Source organism: Chelon labrosus, assembly GCF_963514085.1.
Source record: "Chelon labrosus genome assembly, chromosome: 7".
Lineage (NCBI taxonomy): Eukaryota > Metazoa > Chordata > Actinopteri > Mugiliformes > Mugilidae > Chelon > Chelon labrosus.
Window position 1 is genome coordinate 15,124,417 of NC_140343.1, and position 25,104 is coordinate 15,149,520.

Below are 25,104 nucleotides of genomic sequence, written 5' to 3' on the forward strand. Positions count from 1 at the left end.
CACCCTTTGCAAATTGATCCATAGATTCTGTTGCTATGGCAGACTAGCCACAAATGCAAATGGGATTGAGGGGGGAGGATTACTGCCAATCCTTTGTCTGCTGCTGATGTGTTATTCATTATCCTTATTGCCTTAGAGCTTTTGATTACCACTATGATTGTTGTGTTATGTGTAGATCTTTCAGCCGCAGCAGAACACAGTGGCATGATCCAACACTATGTCAATAGAGGCGACTAGCAGTTAGTGGAGCTTACAGCGACCCTAGCTGTCCCGGTGTAGCATGCCTGCCAGGCTTTTTCCGAATGTTTCTGACTACAGACCCTCATTCAGCCTGACTACAGCCAGCAGCAGACATCCAGTCCACCAGCCTCATCTCCTGCACTGGCAGACTGCAGTGCAGTCTAAACAGCCGTCATCTAATGCAGAGTCTGCTGGTGGCTCGGCATCACTGATGATATTCACCACTCCCTCTGAACACTTCGCTGAAATCTGTTTTGTGGGTCAGAGGAATACAGGGTAATACAGCCTGGTGGAAGTAGTCAGGCTTATGTAGTGAGTAAGAACGGCAGCTGAAGCTAAATTTAGCTTAGGTGAATAAGCACACGCTCTATCACCTGAATGTTCCTGTGTTAGAAGGGAGAGGGTTGAAATTCCCCAGAATATTTTAGCTTGCAGTACACTGAATTATAAAATATTTTGCACAGTCCCATTGTATTGACAGTATTCTGGGTTTTGACCAGTATAATAATTGCCTGTCAGCTGGTTGTCTGTTACTGGTCACACTGGCAGGTTAGGCAGCTCCAAACAGTAGGATGGTCAAGACACCAAGGGACGTGACTCTAAAAACAAAACTGTGCCCCCTGATATTCACTGCACCACAATCTGTCCTCTCACCACTGCCTGTCCTTGATCTCAGGGTGATTCAGCTTCGACTCACCATATGGAATAGCCTGTTTTTAACAACAACAGTTCTAGCCCTGTAGGGACCAGCATGCTTTTTGAGTATTCACATTGCCTAGAAAGGTCAATGAAATGTGCTTTTAAAATCTGTGTATAGTGGAAATCATTTATATATGCCTGGGTCAAATTGATCACTATGAGGAGATGATTTAGGGATATCACAGTCTAATTACCATTTGTACATCAATTACATGGATATAAAGGAATGAAACAGTTTCACGAGGGCCCACTCAGGTGGCCCAACCTCCACCATAGGTGTTTTTCTTGCACATTAGTTTTCTATCTTCATTACTAGCAGCCATGGCTGTTTTTTATTTACACAGGTAACCTTAGAAACACCAAGTTTTGCGACATCTTGACACATCTTTTAGCAGTTATAATCTTTGGGGAGAATACATTTCTATTAATTTCAAGATTTCAATGTGCATAAATCCCTACCCCATAGACTATGCACAGCCTCAGGTAGCCAATTAGGTGTAGAACCGTTACCCAAAGGCAAAATATCATGGGAATCTTGTAAAAAAAAAAGAAAAAAAAGAAAGTAAAATAAATAAATAAGTTGTATTTGCATTTGTATGGGATTTCCAGTATTTATTCACCTTGCATTGAACTTAGTCTAGTTGTTAGCTACATGCTGTTTATCCCAGTGGCATTTGCAGCCTGTACAGCTTGAAAGCTTTAGCCACAATGACTGGGATATAAAAGCTATTGGAGGCAACTAAATTCACAGTACAGTACATCGTACACAACTGCTGACTTTAGAAGGCCCTGATTACAATCTGAGTGCCATAGAGCAATCATCAGTGTGTATGGTATACTATTGTAAATGAAAATTGGGATGCTTCACCTTGGTTCTTTTTTTTTGGCAGGACCTGGCTTGTTAGCAGCTTGGTTCATTGTCCCTCAGTGTGTGAAACTGTAGTAAAAATGCTTGTCAGTGACTGCCTCACTGTGCCTGACACATCATTTGTGCGTTTTCTGTTTGAGCTCTGCTGTCAGAAGTGTGGACTTGCTTAAAATCCAGAGTAGCATCGTCTTATATTCTGTGCCACTGCAGTTGCAGCAGAGAGCACCTGGTATCTTTGACATTGTGTCCTTGGCTAAGAAATTCACACATTTAACCAAGTGCATTCCTCATTTTAAAACTTGAGGATGGCTATGGTGAGTGACTTTCACCGACAGCCAAACAGATGGCTGTAAACTACAGCTGGTAACAACAAGGACAAATGAAAAACACGCTCTAGTGTCTTGTGTGAAACACCTTAGCAACTCGTACTGCCACTATGACAAAGAAGCTTAAACATAAACATAACTTCATTGCTTTAAAGGACTGTCATTGCTGCACATTATACCATGCAGTCGTGAGAGTAGCCTTGGAATTAAAGCTGAACTGAACTTTGACCTTTTTCTAGCCTTACTAAAATATGCTTGCTGCTGACACTGCAGCTTAAGGACACCTCTTGAGTGAGAGATTTGGATTTTCTATCCTTCGTACCACCACAAAGCTGTAGAAGTAGATAAATTGTGGTGAATTGTTAAGGACTTGTTACAGGCCTAGCTTTTCAATACATTGTCAATATGCGGTAATATTGGCTTCACAAACACCTAGGGATTACACCAAATAAATATGGTTTAAATTGCCCACATGTGCAGGAATCTGTTACATCACAGTTTGTGAGCTGCCAGGCTCTACTGTACTGAACAAACTTTCTTAGCAAACATGTTTTTTCTTGTAGGCTATGTATATATTTTGTAGCACAGTGTTACTTTTGTTTCAAATGTCACCAATTGACCTTTGGCTAAGCCCCGCCCTAGAATGTAGATTGACCAATCACAGCCAAGAGAGCTCCCACAGCGCTCCATTGACTTTAACGCAGGCGTCTCATATTTTCGGTCTCGGCAGGCTATACTGTCGGTATATATCCAGGGTATGGATAAGCCCAATGATGTGCGCGCAAAACCCTGTGGAGCTAACCAAAACATCACCGTTACAGCTTAAGTTGCATAGTTGTTGATACGCTAGCACACGCTGAAGAAATACAACGTTATACGTGCGTAACGTTAGTCCGTTTGCTTCGTAATAACGATTATAGAAGTGAATAGAGACGTACCCAGCTTTGCATGAACAGTGTTGCTCCTTGATATTGATACCAGAGCCTTATAGATAACCAGAAAACCACAGCCCAGAAGAGAATGTCGGACGTAGCAACAGTAACTAAGGGGGGCGGGGCTTAGCCAAAGGTCAATTGACATATCTTAACTGAATTTGTTGTATTCTAACTGTATAAATGTGCGATCACCAAGCTCGTAAGCTACAGTACTTTGGGGTAATTGTCACTACCTTGGGAGGTAACTGGGTTTGAAAGAAATTCAAGAAATTGCTTGATCACATAACAATCTTTTTTATCAAGCTTCAAGCCGTGCACTTATGATCCAACAAACTGGTTCATTCAGTAACTTGCTTAGTGTTTTTCCAAGGACAACTTCTGAGATGGTTCTGTGCAACAAATCATCTGGTGCAACTGGTTATTATTGTCGTGTTGTAGCATGAGTCTATGACAGATCAAACGCCTCTCTTGTGGTGTTAAGAGATAAACATGAATCTAAACATGCTGAATTCCTTAAACCTTAACACGTCTACTGGTAGTATTGACATGATTGTTAAACTTTTATGAAATGCCAGCATCCCGGTGAACATTATCAGCGTACACTCTGCCAATAGACGATCATTCTCAGTCCCCATGTAGGCGATATAGTCCAGTCACATCTAAATAGAGTAGTAAATATAGTATGCCTGTGTCAGCATCAGTTAAAAAACATGGCATCTGTGGAGGAACGTGTACCGCTATGTTACTGCCCTCAAAAAGTGTCTTTGTGAGCGTTTATTGCTGGGTCAGCATATTCACATGGATCTGCCCCGCCTCACTGAGGCAAAAGTCGAGAGTTGCTCAGGGTCAGTGCAGTCAAAAAGACCAAGACCGAACTTATTGCAAACATCCTTTGTCTTTCATGCCCCAGCAGTGGAAAAACAGGCGACGTTCCTGAGATTTTTAATGTTGTTAATATAGTTAATATATAATATATAAAGAATTATCAGTGGAATAATTTACATGAAAATGATAAACAATTTTAGTGCTGTAACTACATCAGTTGCAGTTATTTTGATGATACAGCTGCAGAAAGCAACTGCATGTAGAATTTATCTTGCATCTATGTGTAAACCATGTTTGGTGCCGTAGATTTGTATTAATGTCACATCACTGGAGACAGCTATAGGGGGAAGTGTTGACTGTATGTCCAGTCTGTTCTTGTGAACATGATATCTCAGGAGCGCCATGAGGAGAATTACTTCTCTAATTATCACAACATTTCAGACAAAGGGATGATGAACTAATGTATTTTCGTATACAAAAGTTAAATGTCACTGTAACTGTTGATATCATAATGTTCTTTGAAAACATGTGTCAAGTCTTCATGATATGCAGTGTAATTAAATGTGGGCAGACATGGATGTAAACTGTGACATAATTAATTTCTGTTCAACTCAGTTTTACGTATATAGCTTCATATACAATTCAGATTGTCTAAAGATGTTTCCAAGAGCCCAGCGTCTGCGATCCCCATAGCCAGCAGAGTTCACTACGTTGTTTCAGCGGGGCAAAGAGCATGCTGTGCGTTGTGGTTGCTTTTACAAAATGGAATATACATTTCCTGTGGTAAAATAATTTCTTAGAAATGTCATGTCATGTTTATTTTCCCCAGGAAAATGGAAAGCCAGCCAACTTTTATGTTTCATGCCTGCTGGTTTTGTGATAAAAGAGAAAATAAGGAAGAGGAATGGGGAGTTAAATTAGGTTTTTATGCTACATCCATGCCAAACGTTACACAATCACAGATGTGTTGTGTAAGATTTTAATTACAGTATTGATACTTCACACACAGACACGGAGATCTAGTTTATTGATCAGTGTACACATATTACCATATCACTGATACAGATATCAGCTCGTCTCTAGAGATACAGATGTGGAAAATACACGTTTGTCCAAGTGAAATATTATTTCTATTCAAGAAGAGAATTGCTGTTTTAATAATAAGGATTTTTTCGGGGTGGTGGCAGAAGCTAAGTCTGACACGAACAGTGCTTGTTACTGGGACAAATGTACTTTTTTCTTTTGATTGGATGCTTGAGAGATTTGTGCTCAGAAGTTGTTCAGTTTGATACATTCAGAGCAGGCCCGCCGTATTTGCATGTGCGTAATATAGTGTACTCACTTCTCACATTTTTAGAAGCAAAACTGGCTTGCACATCTCTTGACGGGATCAGTTTGGAAAATGGGCAGATGGGAGATAGGCCCACTCATGCTGCCCCTAATTCTGCCTCAGCTGCTTGGACATATTACGCTCCATGTGGGATGATTAATAGGTCCTCAGCAACACGCCATACTTAGATTCAGCTGGGGTAGAACCAACTTGGGAAGCCGATGAGAAATGCATGTGCTCTGTCACACCCACAAGTGCACAAGTCAGAGTTAGCCCCTCGGGTGACTGATGCTGGTGCTTGTAACTGTGCAAGTGCTCGGGTTTTACTACTCTGCTGGGTCAAATGGGGGAATCCTCACTGTGACCCACATAAGATGTCTGGATTAAGAGTTCTTAAAGTGATTTATTATATTTCTTTGTTCGCCACATTGTTTTGGCTTCTCCTGTGCTGGCTTACCATGGCGCTTCCTCTTGCTCACAGTTTTGCCAGGAAACCTGCGCTGTGAAATGACCTAGTTAGATTGTCCTGGCCAGTTGAATGGCACAGCAGGTTAACTTGTAACACGTTTGTATACGGTGTGTTTTATTTAGACGTTATTCTGCTTCTTCCCCCCCTTTATTCCAAGTTACACTCTGTAAGAAGCACCATCCTTTTTTCAAATATAATTATGTACAGTTAAAATATGTCCATGCTCTGTATGTTCTCTCTGTTTTAACTTTGTTCAGCTGTTTGTTGCTTCGGTCAACTAATCTGTCCATACCGTCCTGGTCTTGCAGGTGAACCAAGCAAGTTTGACCCAGACTTCAGAGGGCCTGTTCAGAAAAGGTAATCAACATCACCGACAAGTCAAATACATTTACAAAAGCATTTAAGAGATATATTGTCATCCACTGACGACACTGTATACTGGAGGCAAAAATCTCTGAAAGGGTTTTTTTTTTAAGGACGTGTTTTTATTTGTTGTGTATTTGTTTGTGTGTGAACTGTCCTGCCAAACATGTGACTCGTACATGTTAATTGATCTTTGCTGATTGTATAATCTTTTTGGCACACACCCCTGTCCAAGAGCGACAGATTGATCATTTGTCATGCTACATTAATAAAGACTGAGCTTGAGTTATGGCCTCGCTCTTCACTCCACCGAACACATCAGTGGCCCTAAGTCAAGCTGGTGGAAGGACTTGACCCTATGACACACATTAGTAACCTGGCAGATAAACCCAAAACAGATGTAGACCACACTGGGGATGTCATGACAGTAGTTACCTTACAAAGTCAATGCCAATACTCTGAACTCTTCTTCTTCATGGATGCTGTAAATACTGCAGATACTGGACAGGTACAACATGAAACACTTGAAACTTATCTATGCAGATGTTGTCAAAATGTTCACATCCTAAAATGTTACAGTGCTTCACAGATCACAGTTAAGCTAAAGTTATCTCATTCAGACCAACTTTGTGATAGCTCATAACTTGCCATTAGTAGCTACCATCATTAACTGTTGGCCCGTGTGTGCTGGCACAACAGATTTCCATAAGTGTGCAGATGGAAAACATGTCGAATTTGCTGTTGAGAATCATGGACATTCAGCGGTTTTGGTGCAGACTACCAAATTTCAGGTTTCATGATGCCCCTAGTCTTTAAATCACTGCAACTTCTGCAGGACGTTAGTGAAATGTCTGCTTTTCAACAATAGCACATGAGCTGCAGTCTGCTGTCTTATGAGGTCTATAATTGTGTACATGTCAGAGCTAGTAATTTTGTGCATTGGTTGGATTTTTTTAATGTGCACTCAAAACTTTTGTTGAAAAAGCAAGCCTTGATGTAAGAAGTGTAAAATGAATGGAGCCTACCAGATGTGATGCTTTACATTTAAGCATAAAGAGCTATAAACTTGATGTTGGCTGGTTTTCCCTTCCAAAAATAAATTAGATTGTCCAAATTAATATGGCATTTTAGACTGCCTTATTTCTTTAGCAGAGTGAAGAGGAGAATTTTGCAATAAAGCAAAAACCCCTTGAGGGTGACGCCATAGGCTTTTCTTGATGATTTAGTCATTTTCTGGGGTAATATACGCTCTTATCTCTTTTATGTTCAACGTCAGTTTGGCAGGCTGCTGTGAAGGCATGTTTCAGTCCTCTTGTGCCTCTTTATCCCACCCTCTCCAGCCCATTTCACTGCTACAGCTGGGTGAAGGCACCAAGGATACTTTGATGTTTCTGTGGCCCAGAGGCTTTTCTTAATGAGAACTGGGAGAGAACCAACTCTGTGGTTGTCTTGTTTTCATGCAAGCTCAAAGCCTAAATGAAGTAACCGTAGTTATTGAGTAGTCCTTTACAGGCCGGACAGAATGGGCAGTGGTGTAGTTCAGATTATGTTTGGTGTAGCTGTAAACAAACACAGATGCAATATCTGTCAAAACTGAAATTAATTTATAGTTTTACTTCCTTGAATGGCAGTTTTATTTGTAATTCTGGCGGCCACTGTCATGCCAACATGTGTGACAGCCTGTCTAAAGTAGCCTTGTGCTGGTTAGGAAAACCGCTCACTTGAACAATTGTTCCTTGTGGCTCTTGTATCCCTAATCTGTCCCTCCTCCCTGTAAACGCCTGTTACAAAGTAGGGACAGTCTGTCAGATTCACACCACAATGACACCCACGCAATGCTGTGGCACTTCTGCCATCTGTGTCACCTTGGAATATGAGCCCCCAAATATAACACAGACACAAAAGTTTCCCGTTGCACGTACACAGCTTGCAGTGCCAAGTCATTTTCCTTCAAAGCATCACCGCCTGCCAACACCGTACACAATCGGGGCAATGCTTTTGGTCACTGTGTGAGTGACATCTAAGAGATCTGAAGTGTGGGACTGAGGCCAGGTTGGAGTCGGAATAGATTTTTGCTTAACTATGTTTTCCTGAGATAAGAAGCAGCATTGTTTTTACTCTCCTCACTTTGTCAGCTTCCCTTCATTGATGACCTTTGCATGCTTTAAAGGTGACTTGCACTGCGGTGCTGTGTTTGCACTTTGTCTTAAAAAAAATGCATTCTCTATGGAGGAGTTGGAAAGCACAACAGATCTACTATAACAGCCATGCTGAGGTGAAGGAGAGGCAATTTCAGCTCAAGTCTCCCAGCCCTCATATCTTCCCCTCTAATCACTCAGGATGTGTGTCTGAGCGATAGCTAACTTATTTACCAGCTGAAGGATATAGAGGGTATTTGAAGACAAGGACTGCAATCACCATAGCAACCCAGACAGCTCTTTTTGAAAGAAATGAAATGATACTCTCTAGTTTCTCTTTGTTAATAATATGCAACATCTCAGCAGCAGCTTTGCCGGTAGTGTGGCGGGGTGCCTTTCCACACCTCATATCCACTGTCAGTGGGATAACTGTGGCTGCGCCCACTTTAGCTGCCTTCTTTTCCTCTTATCTCAAAAAGTAATTGCTGTGCTTCTAGAAAAACGGTTTACAGCTTGATATGTGCCACAAGTCCATTAACAGTATTTTCTTCTGCAACCAGCTGCTCTTTCAGTTAGGAATGACAATTATTTAAATTGTCTATTCATCTTTTGATTACTTTCTCAATCAATCCTTTTTGTACAGGTTCCCAAATATCTCAGATTTATTTTACCATACTCCATAAATAAAAAAAATAAAAAAAAGTAATTATCCCATTACTCTTAGTGATCAAGCGATATCTGGTGGAGTTTTTGCTAATGCTGAGATGTTAGACTGAAAATATAGACTGCCCATGTGTCAGTTACTGTAAGCTTCCAATATCCTGCCCAGTTTTTGGTGGAAAAAATCTTGTTTTGTAAATTTGTAAATATGCTGCAATGGTGAAATTTCCCAGTTTGGGATTAATAAAGCATCTATCTATCTATCTATCTACCTATCTAGAGATGATAATTGAGCCGTCTTATTATAAAATGAGGAGTATCAGCAGCCCTGCTGGGGCAGAAAAGATTTCCAGTCCTCCGTTTTGCTAACTTCTGCAAACCAATTTGCCAGAGCAGCCTGTTAACATAGATTGCAAGCTTTACTGCAGCTATTAATGCAGGGCCATAAATACTATCTCTTAATTGCAGCTGCACTTGCAAGCCATTCAGAATAATTTGCAAGACAATCATAAACTATACAGCTGACCCCAAATACAGACAGCTAAACTGAGCACACTTGTGTTTGTTTCCTGAGAAATGCATTCATCAGAACTGTCTAAATCGTAATGTAAATGCTTTCGTGTTTGTCCCTCTTTTTTGACTGACTGACTGACTGACTGACTGACTGACTGCTAGTTAAATGTGAAAAGGTATTTAAAGACTGAGGAGGAGTAGTGTCTGTATATAACCATGTAACCATGCTGCATACAAAACAAGGACAATCCACCACACAGAGAAAACACTGTCACAATCTCTGAGCCTGAGCCTCCCTTTGACCTTGGCTTTGAAAGCTGGAGGAGATGAGGATCTCAAGTCGGTTTCACCCACATATTGTGTTAGGTGAAAGCTATGTATGTCCCTTGTATGGTACTACTAGGCACATCGGACTGAACTTGGCTCCATTTATGCCTGGGCGAAACACTTGTGGTCTGAATGGTTTTGAAAGAAGGACAAGCAGCTTCTCTCAGAGTGGAAAGGAGGGGAAGAAAGCTTGTTATGCAGGAAACATTTAGACAGTGAATGAAGACTCAGGGAGAGAGAGGTTCTGAGATGCCGTTTTAAACTTGCAGACTAAAGCAAGCTGCTGTGGAAAGAGAGGGAATCTTCAAATAGCTCTCTGTGCCTGTGGGACAGTTAACCCTGGGGGGGGATTCAGAGTCTCATCAGGAAGTCAGTAGAGTTCTACTGCAGTTTCTCTGAAAACGTAGCATACAGATGACACGTTGTCACGTCTGGATGAAAATGCTGCATCTATATCATGATTGTCAACAAAAGTTAAGCACTCGTACAGTATGCATACATTTGTTCACTTGTAATCTTATATTCCCATGCCTTGCATCTCTACCTACCCTTATGTGTGTTTTTGTCTTTCCAGGAGCTGCACTGATGTGTTTTGCTGTATTATCTTTGTCATTGTCATCCTTGGCTACATCACTCTGGGTACCGTGGGTGAGTTTGATGCATTGCTCTTGATTACATCATGCAAGCTTTCATGATGACACACAAACACGTTCACCAAGTTTAGTCGCGGTGTGTGGACAGCATACCCCTTATTACACGGTAATTTGACCAGATCTTAATTTATCACACAAAACAAACTGCTCGTCTCACAGGATCCAACAACAGAGGAGAAAACAAGCTGTTTTTTGTTGTTTGTTTGTTTGACTTATTCATCATTATGTGGTGGGCTATTCAACAACAAAATGTCTGATTGTTAAAAGTGCGGGGGAGTTGAGAAACGCAGCTCCCCCACAGAAAGGGCTATTCTTTTAATACTCGATGCTTTACTCGATGCTGTGTATGTTGCTGTCTGGTTGTGTCCTGGCTCCAAATGATAATTCAGTGACCAGCCGCTCTCTCTGGCTGGGACTTCATTCAGATTCATTCAATTTACTCAAGACTGACAGAGAATCCATTTTGTCTGCAACTTACTCAATTATTTACTTTTTCTTCTTTCTCTCTTCATTTTATTTTTAATTTCTTCATCATCCTTGTTATGTCTTTATATTTTTGTCTCTCGTTCGGCTCAATCCTCCATTGACTGGCACGGTGAAAAGCCTCAACAGAGAAAATAAATGCATTAAGTGCTTAGTAAATAGATTTTTGAAGTTACTACTGCTCCTATCTAGAGAAGCAGAGCTGAACACATTAAGCGAGATTGACTGTTATTTTTTTTTTTTTACGTATTTCTTCTCCGTTAATATGCGGTCATGCAAACTCCAATATAAATAGTTGTTGTCTTGTTAACTGAGTTAATTGAGTGTTTAGTGTGCAGGGAGATACACATTGCCTTGTGTTTATGTGCACGTAAAATTCATAATTCCTAATGATGTATGTAACATTTTCTTTGATCCATCTCTACTTTAATAATACAAACCTTGTGCTTAAGTAGCCATTTTCTCTGTTACATTGATAATAGATTAAATAGAAACCTGAGATGTGTCATTAATAGGAGGATAATGAGCATGTGTCTGATAAGGCTACGTATGTTACGATAAATAAAGTTCAATACAAAAATCCTTTGTGGTGTGTTTCCAGCCTGGATCCATGGTGACCCCAGGAAGGTCGTCTATCCAACCGACAGCCACGGACAGTTTTGTGGCCAGCAGAACACTCCCAATGCGTGAGTGCAATATATAGAAATGTCTGCTTCTTAAATAACTGTACAGTGGAATAATTATGTTGTCCAATTTTGTCTGTCAGCTCTCCATTGTTATCTTTACACTCACATCAGGCTTTGACTACACTACGGATGATTTGTGATTAATTCGGGCAAGATGTGGCACACAGATCTGTACTGTGTGTGTGTGTGTGTGTGTGTGTGTGTGTGTGTGTGTTTAAAGGCTTGCTGATAAAACATTGCACAGTAATGGACTTTTGGATCTGTCTAATCGGACTCCCCGCTTTATCTCCATCCTCTGTCTCCACAGAAACAAAGCCATATTATTCCACTTCAACATGCTGAAATGTGCCAGTCCTGCAGTTTTAATTAACCTCCAGTGCCCTACAACCCAGGTAAGAGACTGAACGAAGCACCTTTCAAACAGTGCGTTGTACAGTGCTCTATGTTCCTCTCCAACTTTTTGGGTATGCATGATTATGCAAGATTGATGGGCTTTCTCATTAAGAGGTTGTGTTGCCTCTCTTCCAGCTCTGTGTCTCCAAGTGCCCTGACAGATTTGCCACTCTCCTGGATGCAAGGAATACCAAAAACTGGGACTATTACAAGCAATTCTGCAAGCCGGGCTTTGAGATTGACAGTAAGGTGAGAGATGGTTAATGGTCTGTTTAGTCTTTTTGCAAGCTAAATAAAAGTTAGATGGAGTGTTCCTATTGCTATTGGTGTAAGTCTAGGACATCTATTCTACTCCTGAGTTGCAGTTTCTTCCACATCCTTTTGACCTTTTTTGAATTACAGAAAAACCTTTATTTTTTTTTACAAGAAAATCATTTAATCACTTCGGTGTGTAGAGTCATTAAAAAGAAAAGCTCATTTGAATGTGCTTCGAGAGACAGGCGGAAGTGAGCTAGCAGCCACGCATGCACATCACAGCCCCGTTCTGTCAACTGGCAGCAGTTCGGTGACGATGACGTTGGGATGACGGGGTGTAAGAATCAAAGCGAGGTGTTGTGTGGGAGCACCTAACAACTCAGCGTTGCTGTTTGAATCATAGTTTTCCATTCCCACGTCATCCCAAATATGACAGTGTTACATTAAACAGGATCCGGTCAAACTTCTTGGACATGTTCACGATGAATGATATTAATAAGTAATAAAACCTGTAATTGTAAAAAAAAAAATAATAATAATTGTTGCCAAAGTACAATTTTGAAATAAAAACATTTTGTTTTTGATGCATTGATGTACATAACATAATTACATAAAATAATTATTTCCACTTTTCCATTAAGCCCTTCATTATTTCAGACTGGTCCACTGTCAGAAAATGCCTAAATTGACTGGCTGTCTTGTCTTGTGGATGCATTTTTGATTAATAACGGTAACTAAAATAGCCGGTAAAACACATTGCACTTAGTGTGAAGACTCTGTAAATAAATAAAACAGTGAACTCAAACTAGAGCAGTAGGACGAGTGTGACTTCAGAAATTCATCAGCTATGATCTGATGACAGTTTAGCATTCCACATTTATATACTCTTAGTGTATATAGGAATGAGTTCATGCATTACATGAGCAGTAATTTAATACAGCATTTTTTCTCCATATCATATCACCATAGACATCCAGTTCTTAATTTGAAAAATAGAGTACTTTAATTTAAGTACTTTAATTTAATTGGTGTACCATTGTGTTACTTCATGCAGCAATACATTATTTAAAATATAATCTTCAAGCCTACCACTCTAAGTTAATTGAAAACAGATGGGCTTATGATTAAAGACGAGTGATGAGTGAACGCTCATTGTTTTTCTTTTTTGACCCTTTCAGTCAGTTGGAGATGTCATACGAGATGAAGACTGCCCATCCATGATTGTTCCAAGTCGACCTTGTGAGTCAGTCACTGTAAACCGAGTAACTGTAAACATAGTAACACACAATAGCTTATTGTTTGTTTGCCAAGCCACTCACCACAAACAAACATGTTTACAACTGTGTTTTAGTCCTACAGCGGTGCTTCCCCGATTTCATTAGAAGTAATGGAATTTTGACTGTAGCCAATCAGACCTTCTTCAAAGATGGTGACAACAAGCAGAGAAGTATCAACGACCTCAAAGAGGCTGCCAAGTAAGAACCCGTTTTTGTTTGACCAGTTGTTTTGTGTAGTTGCACTAGAAGATAAGGATTGGCACGTTTCTGTCCAGTAATTTGGTATTTAGAGTACATTTTTAATACTCTTATACTTTTAATAGGGGTACCAACACTGCACCCAGAGAGTTCTGGACAGATATGGCAGGGTATGACAAGTGGGCATGTCGCTGGTGTTACTAATGCCCAGAAATGTGTCCAGTCACATTCAAAGTCATGTGCATGTTTATTGCACGGAAATGCGGCTTACTTACTTAAGTTCAAGAACAGAACTTCAGGCGTATCTGAAGTTCTCCTCTTGAACTTGTAAGCTAATGACATCTGCTTTGTGTAACTATTAGCATGTAATTGGGCTGAGGTACCAAACTTCACATGAGCTTAGAAATCATGTATTTTAAAGTTAATGCTCCAAACATACAGTACATGATTCTGTGTTTGCTCAGATCCAATTGTGTTTCCAAGGAACTACCTGGAAATATAATGTGATATAATGCCTTTCTTTCCGTAGCCAAGTAACAGCCCTGCAGCAAAGAGCGGAAAGGTCTCAAAAATGATTAATTTTGGCTCTTTAAACTTACTACCACTGCAGGCAATTAGCTTTATGTAGACTAAACCTCCCACTTATGCTGCTCATCAGGAATCCGTTCCTACATTCCTTCACCTGAAACTCTGGACGGGAATTAAGACAGATTAATGACATTGCTTACCTCAAAACAAAAAGCCATCTGCTTCTTTGTAAATCCCTGTACTGTCTGTGTCAAATAAAATAGAGCGTGACATGGTGCCCCCTGGTGGTTATTAGGTTTTCTCACTTTATCTACATAATGGGTATGATCCAAACTATTGGACAATGACCTTTTGAAAGTTGAATTAAGTTTAATAAGCTTGCATTCACTACTGACTTTAGTTAACTGTTTGTCCCATAGCAATGTTCTGTTGTCCTCTATACCGCTATACCTAGTCTGGACTTTAATGATCCAGCTGAGTCATAGCACAGTGTTTCTATAGTTAAACTTTGCATAATCATATTCTGACAGTTATGTAGTTTATTTGTCCCGTATTTTAGTGTTACTATAAGTGAAGCTTTTTGGTGAACCTAGTAGCTGAGATTTCCTGTGTTAACCTGCACAACGTTTAAGCCTGTGAAGACAAAGACAGGGTCTTCATCTGACACAATTTGCTATACTATACCACTAAATGCATTCAGTAACACACTGCTATACCATTTGTTGCTATGTAGCGACTATTGCTCAGTAGTGCTCCAGTAACACTAACTCTTTTTTGTGGCTCTTTGATATGAAACTTAATTTCCAGACCCTCAGACAGGGATAGGCAGTTCCTAAATTTTAGGATTTTCAAAAGCATTTTGAAGCTGTATTCATCTTTGTTGCACTGTAAGAGCATTAAAGATAAATCAAGTGTCAAAATCTTTTTGAGAAATCCCTGTGAACTAAGAGGGGCAATAACATAAACCTGCCGCAGCAGCAGCTCTCTGCGTTATTAATTCCCTTTTTGTTGCCTCTTCTCCCTCCCACTTTTTTCCCGTCACATCTTGTTACTCCATCAAAGAGGTATTGCCAATCTGCTGAATGCCAAAGAGGTTGGCATGAAGATCTTTGAGGATTATGCAAATTCATGGGTCTGGATTCTCATGTAAGTATGACTTTAGGCAATTCTAATGATGTGCTCTTCTGTGGGTAGAGAAGAATCCCTGATTCATCAGTAAGATGAATGATGATGCTGATTAAATATTTTTATTGTAGCCTTTGTATTAGTATTTTTCTGATCCATGTATGTACAGTAAAAGTATTTTTTTTGACATATTTGATCAAATAAACATTTATTCCTCTTTGAAACATTTGACAAAGATTGTATAATTGAACTATAAACACTTTACAAACATGTCCACAGATGTAATATTTTTCTGTTAAACAAAGTAAGTACGTCCTTGGCCTCAGATGCCAATATTTTGGCCCTTTAACAGAAATCAGGCATTTTTCATGATTGTCCTCCAGTCTCAGACATCAGCCTGCTGTAATTTTTGGACACTTGTCCATGTCAATGGCTACAAGATGTCTGTGCCTTTTCTGACAGCATGCAATTCAGTTCCTTAGGCAGCAAGGCAACCCTAGACAATTACATTTCCCCCACCATGTTTCACCGCTTGTGTGAAGTGTTTTTTTTTGTGAAAAGTTGTGTTTTTCTACACTAAATATGTCTACTATTACTGTGGCTAAACAAATCTATCTCTTATTCGTCTGTCCAGAGTGCATTACTCAAAAAGTCCTTGTCTTATTCATGTTTCTCCTTTATTATTGAGAACTGTTTCAAAGAGGTGAAGTGTTTGTTTGTATGAGTATGTCAAATGTGCCAACAATTTACACAGAATGTAGATAGTTTTTGACGTGACTGCGTATGTTTCTGTTTCTTTTAGAGGTCTGGTAATAACCATGGTAGTCAGTCTGATCTTTATCCTGCTGCTGCGCTACACTGCTGGTATCCTACTGTGGCTCATCATCTTTGGTGTCATCATTGCAGTCGCCTACGGTGAGTACGCACAGTCAGTCACTTGTGTTGCTAATGTCCGCTGCACACCCAGGGGACGGGTTGGAGATGTTGGATGTTTTGTTGTCATGGTAAACTTCAGCAGATTTCAGACTTACCTAAGCTCTGTCATTCTTTCACACTCTCCCTCTCTCAGGTATCTGGCACTGTTACTGGGAATACAGTAGTCTGAAAGGGAAGCCAGGTTCTAATGCCACCATCACCGACATTGGCTTCCACGCAGACTTCAGCATTTACCTTCAGCGTAGCCAGACGTGGCTCGTCTTCAGTATGTTGTCATACATACCTTTACTTAACAAATTTTTAGTATGTGACCTACACATAAAGGACATGTTTGTGGTCTGTGTGACTACTGGTATCTTGAATGCAAGCATTATTACCACTGACTATTCTATTAAGAGTTGAAGAATTGAATCCCAACCCTCTTTACTGTATTTTTGAAATGCTAGTGGCAACATGTGTCTACTGAATTTGCTTTCCAGTGATCTCGCTCTCCGTGATTGAGGCTGTCGTCGTGATTATGCTGATATTTCTGAGGTCGAGGCTGCGCGTCGCTATTGCACTACTGAAGGAGGGAAGCAAGTATGTGTGGATCAAAACTCTCTTAATATAATGGTGTGTTTGACTCTTGTTTTCATGCATACAATGTTTGATCTTGTTTTCAGGGCAATCAGCTACATCATGTCCACACTCTTCTACCCTGTCATCACCTTTTTCCTTCTGGCCATCTGCATTTGTTACTGGGCTGTCACAGCAGTGTATCCTTCACACTACACCGAATAACTGTTTTTTGATATTTTTTTCTAGAGAAGTAGAGGAGATCTGTTTCTTTCGTGCAGCTTGTGGTAGATTCACATCAGGTTAATTTGGATTATACACAGGATCGCGCATAATAGTCGTAGAATGTCAGTAGTGTATGGCTTACATGTGTAAATAGCATACAACACCAGAACTTAAATGAAATATGTTAAGTGAATTATACTTGTGTATGAAAAAAATATTGTGTGTTCCCCTTAACTAGTTTGCCCTCAGTTTCCTTGCATCATCTGGTAGTGCAGTCTACAAGGTCACACCGGCTGACGATCAATGCATGTATGCAAACCTCACATGTAATCCTCAGGTAATGGAATGTTTTCGCTGAAGAAATACTTTCTCTGTCTGGACTATGTACGCTTAATCTGCAATGTTTTGTTTCCAGAAAATTACTGGTGTCATTGATTCTTTGTTTTTGTTACAGTGTAATTTCTCCGCCACTTCTCGCTATGCCATATATTTCTTGGTCAGATCAGCATATGTGTGTGTCTATCTGTTCATTGCATTTCTTGGCAGCTGTTCTTCCTATCTTCTTTATACTCTGTTAACTAATAACTCGTAACTCGAGGAAGTGCAGTGTTGAGTTTGAAATAATTCGGATAAACGGCCCTGATATTTTAGCTAAAAGTTGTGTCCTCAGCTGACCTTTTGCTGCGGTTGGGAGCTGGAGTCTAAGTGGGTGGGGCCTAAATTAAGGCATTTGCTTGTTAATTTCATCTTCTTTATTGGCTGCAAGTAAAATCTTTTTAATGTGAGTTCAGTTAGTGGCTGACAGCTTCAGATTCTTATTTGACAGGTGGTATTTACTAGCATTCCCTCCGGGGTTTGTGGAAAGTAATGTAATAATGATGAATCTGACATGTGGTCTCATAACATTTAATACATGCTGGATGACCTTAAAGCCTTACATTTAATTTTAATGTATATGATTAATTAACATGTAAGCTGGAGGCACAGTGGAAGTAAAACAAGAAGAGAAACATGACACCAGTCCTTTTCTGTGATTCAGTAGTTCTATATCTAAGCATATTAACACCGTCTAATGACACATCTTGAATAAACCTGTTGCTTGATTTCAGACCTTCAGCAACACCAACATAACCAAAGTGTGCCCGGGGTCACAGTGCATGTTCGCCTTCTACGGTGGGGAGAGCGTGTATCACCGCTACATCTTAGTCCTCCATCTGTGTAACCTTTTCGCATTCCTCTGGCTGGTCAACTTCACCATCGCCCTGGGCCAGTGCACCCTGGCGGGGGCCTTTGCCTCCTACTACTGGGCCCTGAAGAAGCCAAACGACATCCCTGCCTGCCCCCTGTATTCCTCATTTAGCAGAGCTATACGGTGGGTGGCAGTTTGGACACAGAGCTGTTATATTTTAGATTTAGAGTTGAATGTGTATTTTTATTTATTGTTTTATTGGTTTTGATATTGGGAGGTCTGTTGTTTCTGGGTAAATTAAGATGTCTGGTCTTGTACAAATAAAAAAAGTTGAAGAAAAGTTGTTTGTCTATGATTGCTTTGCTGGGAAAAATGTTCACTTGTAACAATCCATTTTCTCACGTTACAGGTATCACACAGGTTCTTTAGCCTTTGGTTCTCTAATCCTTGCTGTGGTGCAGACGGTCCGCGTTGTTCTTGAGTACCTGGATCACAAACTGAAAGGCAAGTTGTGACTATTTAAGGCAATGATACCAACGCTCTTACTAAACTTGATGAAAGGAGATTTTGATGATTTGTGATGTTTTCTCAGGTGCTCATAATGCCCCGGCTCGCTTCTTGCTTTGCTGCCTCAAATGTTGCTTCTGGTGCCTGGAACATTTCATCAAGTTTATAAACAGGAATGCATACATTATGGTGAGTGATTTTCAACTGTGCTGTTGATGAATTTATCCCAGATATCTTGTAGTAGTGTAGCTGTTAATCAGCCTAGCTTGTACTTTCTACCAAGCACTGTCTACTTTGTTTTCACCAACAGATAGCAATATATGGGAAGAGCTTCTGCACCTCTTCCAAGGACGCATTCTTCCTCTTGATGAGGAATGTTGTCCGGTAAGACTCTTGTTAAATGTCCTTGTCTCATGGTGAACTATCACCTTTACTGATCTGATGAACACATTAATGCTTGATTTAATTGATGGTTTGGAGCTTTTTTCTGAATGGGTCAGCAACATCTCGACTAACATCTGACCAAACTTAGATTTATAACACAGCTTTTATAATTCCTAAATGAAAGGAGGCAGAAAAAAAAAAGAATAATGAATTTGGGTTGCATTATGCACGCAAGGAGAAACTTCCCAGATGTTCTTCTCTCTGATCTCAAACTGTCATTTAGATTATTGTACCAGAGAGACTCATCAAGGAGCACTGCACACTCTCACTTGTTCTTGCTGGGAAGCAGATCTTAACAAAGCTTTGTCTCTGGTTCTAACTAGTTTTAATATGTGTCATCAGTAGTATGGTAGCTAAAGTTAGCCTCAAGGGCTGGGATGTTGCTTGGCAACACCTGCAGTTGCTGCATCTTCTTGTAGCCTGTAGACTCGTTTGTCTCGTTGTATATTGTGAAAATGCATTAAGGCTGTAAAGTGTTTCAACACATTAGATATTATCTAGTCAGCTCAGATGATGGTGCAAGGAGCTCAGGGGGCTTAGGATGAGATCTGTAAACACCACACATGAGTACCAACCAAGGTCCCACACCAGACTATTCCTCAAATTGTCAGGAGGGGTGAATCAAAGATAAATTGGCCCAAAGCTTCTGTAGACTGAGAAAAGCTCAAAAAGCCTCAGTAGATGACTGCATAGAATGCTTAGCTTATTGTACCATAAAGTTACATTCTTTCAGTCTGAATGAAAAATAGTAGCTCCCATTACTAAAAAAAATAAAAAAAAAATACAGATAAAATGCTGTACGCGCTGGAAAAACTTCTTGTGATTATGTCCTTAATAGTGATTGCACTTACTTAAATCTCTCCCGAGTCTGTGCCATAGTAACAGACAATGTTCTCTCCATGTGTCTGCTGTGTGTGTTTCTCTTCCTCCTCTTAAGGGTGGCTGTCCTGGACAAGGTGACAGACTTTCTGCTGTTCTTGGGAAAACTGCTTATTTCAGGAAGCATTGGTGAGTTTCATGTCACCTGCACTCTAAAGTGACAAACACTGGCACAGACAAAAAATGTGGAAGAAGATGTAGGATGGGACATATTCTTGAATATTAAAAGGAGGATAACTCATCTCACTCCCAGTTATTTTACGATGCATTCCAGCAGTTGGACTATTTAATTCAGAGGGGGTCTTAAATTCTGTTAAATTATTGACATCTTAAACGTAAGCACTAATTAATCCTAGCAGATACTTTAATGAAATTATGAAAACCATATTAAAGTTTATATATCACACTGCCTTACCACCTTGCTGTTTGTTCTTAAGTTTTCTAATATGTGATTTATTGATATGAATGTCCCAAAAAAGCTTCTTTGTAGCCCATTGAAGAACAATTTATAGTGTCTCTGAAGTCCTAGAGCACTCTGTATTGGATCACTCTTTTTCATGATGACTGTGTGTAATTTGTATATCTTTACTGGTTATTTTTTTTTTAGGTGTTCTCGCATTCTTCTTCTTCTCACGTAAAATACCAGTTTTTCAAGAGGAGGTGCCATCACTACATTACTACTGGGTGCCCCTCGTGGTAAGAAATGACTTTGTGGAATATTCAGTGTGCATTCAGAGTATGTCGTCTAGATTTTATGTGGTGCTTAGTCTTATTTAAAACCTTTCCAGCAGTACCCCTCGAATTGGATTTATTTTTTTAAATGACGGTATAGAAAGATTAAAATGCAGCTGGAACATGAATCAGACAGTTCTTTTGTGTATATAATTTTATATAACATAGTTTTCTTTTCTCCTTAACATTTATTAAGGTCATTTTTTTTTTATTTTAGCTGTAAAAGGTTTTCAAACCTCATTCAACACCACTGCAGTTATTCCAGCTCAGTCAATAGAGTTGCACAAGCAAATTAATTTTGTTGAAGGATTCAGCACTTTAGATTACTCTTGACGTTTGTTGGAATGTAGGCTTTTGTTGTTGCACTGAAATGCAAGAGAGAAGCTGCCAACAAGAAGCATCCTGACTGTGACCTGTTTTCTTTTCAGACTGTGATATTTGGATCCTACATGATTGCACATGGCTTTTTTAATGTCTACGCCATGTGTGTGGACACATTGTTCCTGTGCTTTTGTAAGTATTCTGTTTTTTAAGTATCTCACAAACCACCGTGAGAGTATGACTACTGCTGCTGAGCACTGCTGTGATAGTTAAAGATGTAACGCCAAGCAGCTTGTCAGCAGTTGCCTCTTTTCCTTCTTCAAAGCTGGTTCTAAATTATTACTAACTGATTTCTTCTCGTTCACTGATTCAGCTTTCTGTAATTCCTTCATGTGCTTGTTTATGCCCACTAAGCCTTTGCTTTCCTTTCTCTTTCTGGCTGCCACGCTCTGCTATTCCCACTCCTCCTCTCCTGTATTGGGGCCTGGTCTTAGGTGAAGACCTCGAGAGGAATGACGGTTCTTCCTCCAGGCCCTACTACATGTCTCCTGGCCTGCACAAGATCCTGCGTAAAGGAGAGGAGGGTGCCAAAACCTATGCTTCCTCCTGAGCGATGTGCGGCGATTTTTCTAAACTGTTGACTCTCTGACTCACTTCTCCATATCTGCTGTATGTGTGGGGGTCTGGACGGGTGAGAGCGAGTACTGTAGGGCTAAACGTCAAATCTGGATGCATCCCATCCTGGTCAGGGATGACCTGGACATGAAAGGACATGTTGTTACATTAGGTCCTCACAGAAAAGGCATGGGGGGGGGGGACTACAAAAAGACTTTTGTTCACTTCCTCTCTTGAGCCAACTCAGATACTTGCCTTTTTTTCTGCTACGCTTTTGTTCACGTTTCTTTTTTCTTCTCTGTATTCTCTGCTGACCTCTGCCTTACTAAGAGGGTACACGTCAACTCGCAGAACGGATGCAAAGGCTGAGATAAAATTGATAAAAGCATTTTTACCCAAAACAAACATGAGGACCTTAAAATGTACAGATGCCACTGATGGACTTTGGCATAAGGAATCACCATAAAATAATGGTGGACTTATGGGCCACCCTCTTATCGCACTTTGGTCTTCTAGTGTAAATCATGTTTTGTATGCACTTTCACATACAGGAAATGAACCATGTGATTTATTTCTTCTGTGTAGCATGATTATTTTGCTGGCTGTTGATGTTTGCCATTCTATAGGTTGCTTTAATCCACCATATTTATACTAACACAAACACACAAAAAACGTGTGTATTACTGCACTTAGCAAAACAGGTTTCTCTTAGGTTACATCAGTTACACAGGTAATGTTTTCCTTATGCTCATAGATGTACTGTAAACCAGAAATAGACTCTGTGGGAGGTCAAGACTTCGAAAGACGTTTTATGGTTTTTGCTTAAAATCTGAACGGAACCTGACCATTTTCAGGAAACTTCTGAATGCAGCCACTAGTTTATGTGCCTAGTTGTGGAAAAAAGAAAAAAAAAAAAGTTCCTCTTCTTCTGTGGTTTTAGACCTGACACCAGGAACCTTTGCGATACAGTTTATAAAAGGATGTCAAAGCCATTTTTGGTAACATTTTTTATTGGATGGTTCGGATGTTGTGCTGTTTTAATACTAAGTATAATACACACATCTCTCTGGAGGTTATTCAGTGTTCTTTTTGTATAGGAGATTTTTTTTTATCAATGAGAACCCAATGAAAAATGTGAATCTTTGTTTTCAAATAAACATAAATGGTTGAAGTGTTGTCCAGTGCATTTTCACATGTTTTAATCTGAAAGGCCAAGATGATCAGAAATTGGTTTAACATTTAAAAAAAAAATTTTAACATTCTGCTACTGCTGCCTCCTAGTGTGGGACCTGGAGGTGAACGATGGCTCTCCAGGCCGGCCCTTCTACATGAACAAAACCTTGAGGAAGATCCTCAACAAGAAGAACCACAGGGGTTACAGACAAGAAGAGAGATGAGGGAAGGAGAAAGACTGAAGCCGAAGCATGGTACAAACTAATGTGGCAAAAAACTATGTGCCAAATGTAAGTGTACATTACAAGTAGCAGCTGTACACTATAATAGACCAACTGCAGATCCGTGACTTTATTAAAGAGTCACACTAAGTTACTGTAAATATGAATTTTTATAATGTACTGTTTAAACTTTTACAGCCACAGTCATTCTACACATTTAGTTCCTATTGGAACAAGTTATTTATTTATTGGGACTGTGGTGACCTCAGCTTTTATTGTTCTTTTTAATCTCCTGTCGTTGCCAAAGTTCACCACTTGGTGGTGCCAGATATCACCAGATGTGCTGTGGTTGAGGTGTGAACACCCGCTGAGTTTTTTTTATTTTTTATCCATGAAATGGTCAAACATTAGCTCACTTGTGTCTTATCACAGTTTTCGACGTAAGTGTCTCACATTGAGAAACATATGCACCACTTAGTGTTCACTGTTTTCACATTTAACTGTCAAGGACATAATGGTATAGCAGTTCAAAGTGCTTCACTCCTAAGTGCTTTATTTCTTAGGATTGTCATGCTGACTGTCTAGTTGAATATTCTAGCTACGTAGTTCACATCTGAAGATGCGTCTTATTTTTTATTTTTTAATATATATATATATATGTTCTTAAAGGGATTTTTTACCAGCCAGAGCTTGAAGTCCGTCTCCATGTGCCCAAAGCCTTACAGATGTGCTGTTTCTTTCCTCTTTAACTTGCTGCTGATATGAGCATATGTATCTGTGACTCTGAGGGCAATGCAGTGAGACCGATGACACTTATTATAACCATTACACAGTGTGAGCTCTTACTATTTCAGTATTAACCTCTGTTGGTTTTAAAGGTGGCTGTTTTGAGGCTCCCTTCATAGGGAACAATGGCTGTGATCAAAACACTGCCACCAAGTTCTTGGTGGGTCATGGACCTATAGCCTGAAATAATGTTTGTTACTACAGGCCTTTGTTGTTGATGCAAAGAGGGGTTTTGGGTCAGTTTGCATAATTGTTCTATTAGTAAGACAGTAAAGCAATAATAGTAGGTAGTGAAATCCTATGAGGCACAGCTAAAGTAGATTTGTCTCTTAAAGTCAAAATTCAGGGAATAAAGACACAATGCAGTGTTTTGCTTCTAGTGCATTTTTTGTTATGGATGAAACGACGAATGACGGGCACAGCTGTTGACAGCTTCACACTGCGTCCTTGTATTTTACCGACATCAGATATTTTCAGTGAGGTTTCTTGGATGACGAAGAAAGATGCTCACCTTTAGATCTCGCAAGATGTGACTCATGTTCGTGAGCCTTTGTGCCGTGTTTGTCGGTCCTGAGAGCCTGCCCTCATGGTGCCTTGGAGTGACAGCACCTCCAGACTCACACACCCCCTGCCCCCATCTGAGCTGAACACGCCCGAACACGCACGACGTAACCATTCAGTAAAAGCAAAACAACTCAGCTTGTGTATCTGAAAGAAGGTAAATGATGCATGTAGTGTGCAGTAGGGCGTATTAGTACGCATATTGGCGTGTTCTTATTTCTTTTTTTATTCTGAATAACTGCTATACTCGCACAGTAATTTTCTATCTTTTGCATATTTGGCTCAGATTTTGTTTCATTCCCACCAGGGTGAATACCAAAGATCTGATAAGTGAAGTAAAAACAGTGTTTTTATATGCCTTCTCCTCCCTCCCATGTCTGGAAATTGGATTCTTTTGGTCAACCACAGTCAACAAGTAGACACAAGTTAAACTCTTTCTCTCTTCATAAAAAGTGTCAAACTGTACAGATGCAGTGCTCTAACCTGTCGACAGAGAGATGAGCAATACTCTGACTGTTTTATTTATTGTGCCTCATTTGTCAAGAAAGTCGACAGTAAACGTTGCCTGTGTTTCTTAACATATTACCTGTGTGTGCACGTTCATCATTCAGATATAAATGTGTTTTGTTACTCCTGCTTTTATCAATAAATAGTTCTCCTTTGCCCACA

At 39.9% G+C, this 25,104-nt stretch overlaps 1 protein-coding gene across 1 annotated transcript; it reads left to right on the forward strand.

Annotated features, from left to right (window-relative positions):
* Positions 1-5,906: 5,906 nt before the first annotated feature.
* Positions 5,907-25,104, forward strand: slc44a5b (solute carrier family 44 member 5b; the record flags this gene model as incomplete). Its single annotated transcript, XM_084549010.1, has 22 exons — positions 5,907-5,919; positions 6,001-6,049; positions 10,268-10,341; positions 11,431-11,515; positions 11,823-11,907; positions 12,044-12,157; positions 13,342-13,402; positions 13,515-13,638; positions 15,229-15,312; positions 16,094-16,206; positions 16,361-16,492; positions 16,707-16,806; positions 16,890-16,982; positions 17,257-17,344; positions 18,117-18,379; positions 18,606-18,700; positions 18,789-18,892; positions 19,014-19,087; positions 20,085-20,155; positions 20,634-20,722; positions 21,187-21,271; positions 22,976-25,104. The coding sequence occupies 22 exons, from the start codon at positions 5,907-5,909 to the stop codon at positions 23,089-23,091; spliced, it is 2,112 nt and encodes a 703-aa protein (XP_084405136.1). The 3' UTR covers positions 23,092-25,104.